This window comes from Tupaia chinensis, unplaced genomic scaffold (assembly GCF_000334495.1).
Source record: "Tupaia chinensis unplaced genomic scaffold, TupChi_1.0 Scaffold139767_1, whole genome shotgun sequence".
In the NCBI taxonomy this organism is placed as follows: domain Eukaryota; kingdom Metazoa; phylum Chordata; class Mammalia; order Scandentia; family Tupaiidae; genus Tupaia; species Tupaia belangeri.
The window spans coordinates 1,537,760-1,544,491 of NW_006199647.1; the positions used below are offsets into that span (position 1 = coordinate 1,537,760).

General features: G+C 55.1%; 1 protein-coding gene across 2 annotated transcripts in view; it reads left to right on the plus strand.

Annotated features, from left to right (window-relative positions):
• The first annotated feature begins 37 nt into the window (after positions 1-37).
• The window catches only part of ENPEP (glutamyl aminopeptidase), a 50,274-nt gene continuing 43,579 nt past the window's right edge, over positions 38-6,732 (plus strand). For both annotated transcript variants that reach the window (XM_006162249.2, XM_006162248.2), the window contains exon 1: positions 38-876. In XM_006162249.2, coding sequence (XP_006162311.1) covers positions 221-876 — 656 coding nt within the window. In that variant the 5' untranslated portion in view covers positions 38-220. The remainder of the gene's footprint in view (positions 877-6,732) is intronic.

The following is a 6,732-nucleotide window of genomic DNA, read 5'->3' on the forward strand; positions in this document are numbered from 1 at the left end:
CCGGGGGGGGGCCCGCCAGGCTGCCTGCTTAGCCTGGACCCACCCCCTTTCCTCACTCACCCCTGAGCTGCCGTGGGAACGCACGGGGAGGGGAAGAGGCAAAAGCAGCCAGAGAGGTGTGGGAGCGGCCACGCGGGCTGCCAGCTCCGGGGCGCCTTCCAACTTACACAGGAAGTCTGCGGACGCCCTGGTTAAATTTAACGTCCTTGTCTGTGTCACTATGACATCGGACACGAACATGCACTTTGCGGAGGGAGAGGACTCTAAGCGGTACTGCATCAGGACGAAGCATGTGGTTGTCATCTGCGTGGTGGTGGTGGCCGTGGGGCTGATCGTGGGCCTCTCGGTGGGCTTGACCCGATCGTGCGACTCCGCCGGGGGTACGGGGCAGGGCACAGCTGCGCCATCTCAGGCGCCTTCCTCGCCGGGCCCTTCGGATCTCCCTCCGCAGACCCAGGATGTGTGCCCGGCCAGCGAAGATGCGAGTGGCCCGTGGACCAACTTCAGGCTGCCGGACTTCCTCAGCCCAGTGCACTACGACCTGGAGGTGAGGCCGCTGATGGAGGAGGACACGTACTCCGGCCGCGTGGCCATCTCTGTCAACGTGAGTGTGCCCACCCGGTACCTGTGGCTGCACCTGCGCGAGACGAGGATCACGCGACTCCCGGAGCTGCGGGCGCCCTCTGGCGAGCAGGTGCGCGTCCGGCGGTGCTTCCAGTACAGACCGCAGGAGTACCTGGTGGTGGAGGCCGAGGACCTGCTCCCAGCCAGCGGTGCCGCGGGGCTCTACCTGCTGACCTTGGAGTTCGCCGGCTGGCTCAATGGCTCGCTTGTGGGCTTCTACAGGACCACCTACACCGAGGGCGGCCAGCTCAGGTGCGTGCCTTCTCCCGGCTTCCCTGCGCTCGCGCATCTGCTGTCTTCCCCTCTCCCTTCCCTGGCCACTTCGGAATTAGGTGGTCGATGTGATCTCCACCTGCTGGAGTTTCGGTTCCGCCGGATCCCCTGGGGGGCCATGTCCTTGCCCTGGTCTGTGTTCAAAGCTGGCCATGAGCCTGGACACAGCGAGCGCTCCGTGGAGTCCGCGACTGGCGTGTTTCATTCTGATGCCATCGGAGGAGTGATGGCGCAGGCCCCGTGGGTTAAGGTTTCCGTGGGCGTCTCAGATTTATGGGGTGCCTGTCTTGTGGGTTCCACAAGGGGTTCTTGGACTAGATGGCCATGATTCTAAACTGGACGTTTCAAGTGACACTGCACGAACATTAAGTGAGCGGACCGTGAGCGCAACAATCATGCCCATTTCTGCGAGAAGGGGCGGGAAGGGAGCGGGGCCGTGTGCTTGCTGTCTCGCCTCTGCGGCCAGACCATGTCGTAGACGCAGGCTTTCCGGAAAACTCATAGATCCCGCACGTGGCTGGCAGGACCTGGATGTCTGGGGGACTTCTGCCCTCCCGCAGCATGCGCAGGTAGTACTCAGCCTTCGGCAGTGCAGGAGCCACGGGAGGGAGAGGGCACGCGTGTTTTTCTCTCGGTTCTCCCAGCAGATACTGTGTGTGTGTGCACGCACATATGTGTGTGTTTGTGTGTGCGCGTGTGTGGGCACACATGTGTGTGTGCGCGCGTGTATGTGGTGTGTGCACACACGCCAGTCGGGGCTATTACTAGAGCTAAGTGAAAACGTCGACGCTCTTGCTGAACCTAGAGAGAAATCTTCACACTGAGGATGTGGCCCTGGACTCCGGGAGGAGTTCATCACTATCTCTGAGGCGTCCGTGAACTTGAGACTGCTCCGACCTTTGCCTGTCTGAGTCTGAGGAGGTAAACGAGTTAGAAAGCACAGTGTCACCGTCAGGAGACAGGTCCCGGCAGCCTCCGAGCGCCTCTCTGCTGCCTCACGAGCCTTATACAGCAAGGCTCAGCTCTGGCCCAAATTCTTGCTACTGTCAGAGAGACCCAGGGACCAAAAGCAGATGTTTAAATGCCCGTGTCGTAGGTGGACACATCGAGCAGAAGAGATGCTCTGGAGACCACGTGGCGGTCTCGGGTTCATACAGATCCTACATGGTAACGCTCGTGGCGAGCAAACAGGCTTTACTGTCTACACGTCTTCCCCGCCTGTGGAAGCCACACTGCCAAAGGTGTAGAACATTATAAAAGGGAAGCTCAGAAGAGTCTATAAATGACCCCACCACCCAGCAGTTATTCCTGTTAGCACGTTTGCGTGTGTCCTGGTATTTTCTAGGCAATCAAAACTGAACTTGCATTATGTCTGTCTGTCTATCTATCTATTATCTATCTGCCTTTTTTACTTAATATGAGGGTACATCAAGACATTTGTGGGAAAATGGAATCTAAGTTTATTTTTATGCAAATTTTTTATCTATGCATAGTTTTTTCATCCTACACATTTTTGGAGAGATTTTTGCCACAGGGTGCACACGCTTGCCAGAGAGATAGAAAGAAAGTGAGAACTCTCCCCCCAGGGAGGATGGCCATGCCTCAATCCCTTCTCCTCTGTTCTCCTTTTGGCATCTTGGGAATGCACATACATGCACCTGGCATGATTCAAGCTGCCAGGTCTGGGACTCAAACCGTGGTCAGCAGTGGGAGTCCAGCAACATAACCACTACACCATCTGCTGGCTCCCATCGTGCGTATTTGCACGAGCTTTTTGGTGTTTCCTCATAAACCGTAAGCAGTTCCCATCACTCATAAATATCTTTTAAAATCTGATTTGAAAGATCGAGCAGTATTCCATTACATGAATGTAGTGGAATATTTAAAAAATCACTATCATTGGGCATTTGAGCTGCTTCTAGTGTTTTACTATAAACAAATCCGATAAGAACACAGTTGAAAATCCATCTCTACGTGTATGTATTTCCTGAGGTTAGGATTTTCAACCTGCAAAGACATTGTTGCATCAAAGAACACAAACATACCAAGAAACTTGTGTAACATCTTTTGTTTATTTACTTATTTACTTTTAAATCTTGCTATAGGGCATGTACACTCGCTAGAGAGAGGAGAGAGACAGAAATCACTCCCCCAGAGGGCCGCGATCCCTTCTCCTCCATTCTTCTCTCAGGATCATGGGTATGCACGCACACCCAGTGTGTTCTGCAAGCCACCGGGTCCAGGACTTGAACTTCACAGCTGGGCATGTGGGATTCAGTGCCTAACCACCATGCCACCAGCTGGCCCTATTTCGCTATTTATTAAATACACAATATATATATATTCATTGTGGAACCTTTGGAAAACAGAAAATCGTAAGGGAAAAACCTATCTGGAACTGTAGGGCCCGGGTGTAGCCCTTGTCCACACGGGGCAAACACCTGTGCAGCATTTTTCTGGACAGCTGACCATGGTGTTACCGCATGTGGCGTCACATGCATTCCACTGTGACCTCCGTGCTCTAGCCTCACCTGGTATTCTGCAAACGATCCGATAGAAGCTTGGGAGAGCATTGCATGATACAGTGTAACCGAGCTGACCTTCCCGCTAACGGTGGCGTTGAAGTTGCACCTACCCTCACCTGTAACCTCGGAGACTCCAACAACGCCTCCACGTCGCAGCGTGGAAGAGTGGTGATGCATTTTTGCATAGATAAACACAGAAAAATATGCATGACGTTTCTGATGACCCAATAAATAACTATTTCTGAACATCTTCTAATATTTGCAGTAGAATTTCTAGGAGATGGGTCAACGTCACACACGTATGAATACACGCATGTATGTCGTGTTTCTGTGTGCATGCACAGATATAACAGACATGTGCACGAACATGAGAAGTGCCATGACTTTCAAAGCACATGTGCTGAATCCATCCCCACCTCCGATTATGAACCTGCGTCTCTGAGCCTTAGCAATGACACAATGATTTTTAAAGTGCCAGAGAAAAAGGCTTCATATTCTGCAGACTATCCACCTGAAAGAGGCCATAAAAACGTGCGGGGTTAGGGCGCCGGGCTCCCACCTGTTCAACTACGCCTCAAGTCCCAGACCTGGAAACTTGAAAATGACACCAGGTGTGTGTGTGTGTGTGTGTGAACAAAATCCCAAGAGGAGAATGGGGGAGAAGGGATTGTGGTGTGGCCATCCCCTGCGGAGTGATTGTTCACTTCCCCTCTCTCTGTCTCTCTGGTCAGGGCAAAACCTAAAACAAAGAAAACGGCGTAGAGCTCCGAGTTGCGTCTCGCTCACTGGCTCACGCTCACCGGCCACGGGGGCTGCCCGCTTCCCTGCTGCACACGTGGTTTGGGATGAATGGGACGTTTTCTGTTGTTCTTGTGAAATATTTCAGGCATATGAGAAAAGTGCATTGTATTTTTAATTTTTCCCATGGGTGTGAGTAACATTTGGCTACACGGCCTCTTGAATTCCCAGCCCACAGCCCCATGTCAGGCTGCAGGGCCGGAGCCTGGGCAGCACCATCCCTCCCTCTCGCCGTGCGCGTCCTCGGCTAGGGCGCTCAGGCCCTCACACGCCCTCTCCACCATGGGGTCAGGATGCAGCCAGACCCACATTCCTGGCCTCCCTTCCATCCCCACCTCCGATTATGAACCTGCGTCTCTGAGCCTTAGCAATGACACAATGATTTTTAAAGTGCCAGAGAAAAAGGCTTCATATTCTGCAGACTATCCACCTGAAAGAGGCCATAAAAACGTGCGGGGTTAGGGCGCCGGGCTCCCACCTGTTCAACTACGCCTCAAGTCCCAGACCTGGAAACTTGAAAATGACACCAGGTGTGTGTGTGTGTGTGTGTGAACAAAATCCCAAGAGGAGAATGGGGGAGAAGGGATTGTGGTGTGGCCATCCCCTGCGGAGTGATTGTTCACTTCCCCTCTCTCTGTCTCTCTGGTCAGGGCAAAACCTAAAACAAAGAAAACGGCGTAGAGCTCCGAGTTGCGTCTCGCTCACTGGCTCACGCTCACCGGCCACGGGGGCTGCCCGCTTCCCTGCTGCACACGTGGTTTGGGATGAATGGGACGTTTTCTGTTGTTCTTGTGAAATATTTCAGGCATATGAGAAAAGTGCATTGTATTTTTAATTTTTCCCATGGGTGTGAGTAACATTTGGCTACACGGCCTCTTGAATTCCCAGCCCACAGCCCCATGTCAGGCTGCAGGGCCGGAGCCTGGGCAGCACCATCCCTCCCTCTCGCCGTGCGCGTCCTCGGCTAGGGCGCTCAGGCCCTCACACGCCCTCTCCACCATGGGGTCAGGATGCAGCCAGACCCACATTCCTGGCCTCCTGCCATAACGTGACACCCAGCCCAGAGCTGGGAACCAGGAGCGGAATGGGCGCCTTCACCACCGCAGTGCACACAGCCTGCTGGGCTCCGGAGAACTCAAGGACGGATTTCTGCGAACGTGTCAGGGCTTGACGTTGGGAAGAGCCGTCAACCCCGGGGGTCTGCCCTGGAGATGGAGAGGCAGCGCTGGCAGGGGAAGGGGCCCGCTGAGTGGAGTTCCTATGCAGGGGAGGTCTGGGACGGACTGGCCCCTCCTCTGGCCGCCTCTCCCTCCTGGCCCAGTCTGCTGCTGCAGTCTGAGGAAACCCACTTCCTAGAGACGCCTCAACCTCCCTGACTGCACCCCCGCCGCCTCCCCTGCTGTGGCCCAGGGAGAGCCCTCACTCAGAGCTCTGAGCGTGCACCCCCTTCCCTCCGGGGGTCGCGCAGTTCGTCCCAGTCTGCTGCGACAGGTTCACGGTGCATGGTCTGGGAGCCACCACCGGGGACAACGGGAGGGAGCCTGGTCAAGCTCGTGTGCGCAGTAATGGTGGGTGGGGATTTCCCCGCTGTGTCCGTTTCTTTCTTAGATTTTCCTATTGGGCACATGGGATCACCAGAGAGAGAGACAGACAGTGAAGAGTCACCCCCCGGGGGATGGCCATGCTGCAATCCCTTCTCTGTTCTCCCAGGATCTTGGGCATGCACACATGTGCCCGGCGTGAGTTTAAGCCACTGGGTCCGAGACTCTAGCCGTGGTGGACTATGTGAAAGCCCAGTGCCGTAGCCACTATGCCATCTGCTGGTCCCTGCTCCTGTGTCTTAGCACTGACTTTTTCAGAAATGTGGCGTGCGTGTGCGTCAGGGTTCACTGGGGTTCTGACGCATCTCACAGCTATGACGGCAGAGTCCCCTCTGGGTCCCGAGATTGGGCCAGAGCCCCCGCATACCCCAGCACACAGCGGGTGCTCAGGCATGAGTGAACACGCAGACCCATCCTCACGTGGCTCTCACGTGGCCATGTCCTTTGGCAAGGGCTGGGCCAGCGTTGACCAGTGACTTCTCCACCTTCCCACTTAGGGTGGGATTTCCCTGGGTTTCTTTTCTCCCCACCCTGTGGAAGGAAAGAGGGGGTTTATAAAATCTTTTTTGTTCGTTTTGGTGACTCGGGGATGCAGTCTTTATGGTGGGAGGGCTGAGAACCATCAGAGCTTCGGGAAGTGCTCGGGAGTTTGAAAGAGGCACGGGTCATCCCTGCTGGTCTCTCGGGAGGGCTTTGCTCCACTGTGGTCCAGCCAAGTGTCCATGTCCTGTGGTTTCATGGGAGGCAACGAGGTCCAAGGAGGCCGAAAGGAGGCTGCAAGTGAGGAAGACATGGCAGGGACGAGAGGGAGCCGGGGCCGTGTGCATGGCAGGTTCACAGCAGGTGGCTTGAGACCTGTGGGAGAAAGAACAGCTAGCCAGCACGGCCTCAGCGCTACAGCCACCAGGGGC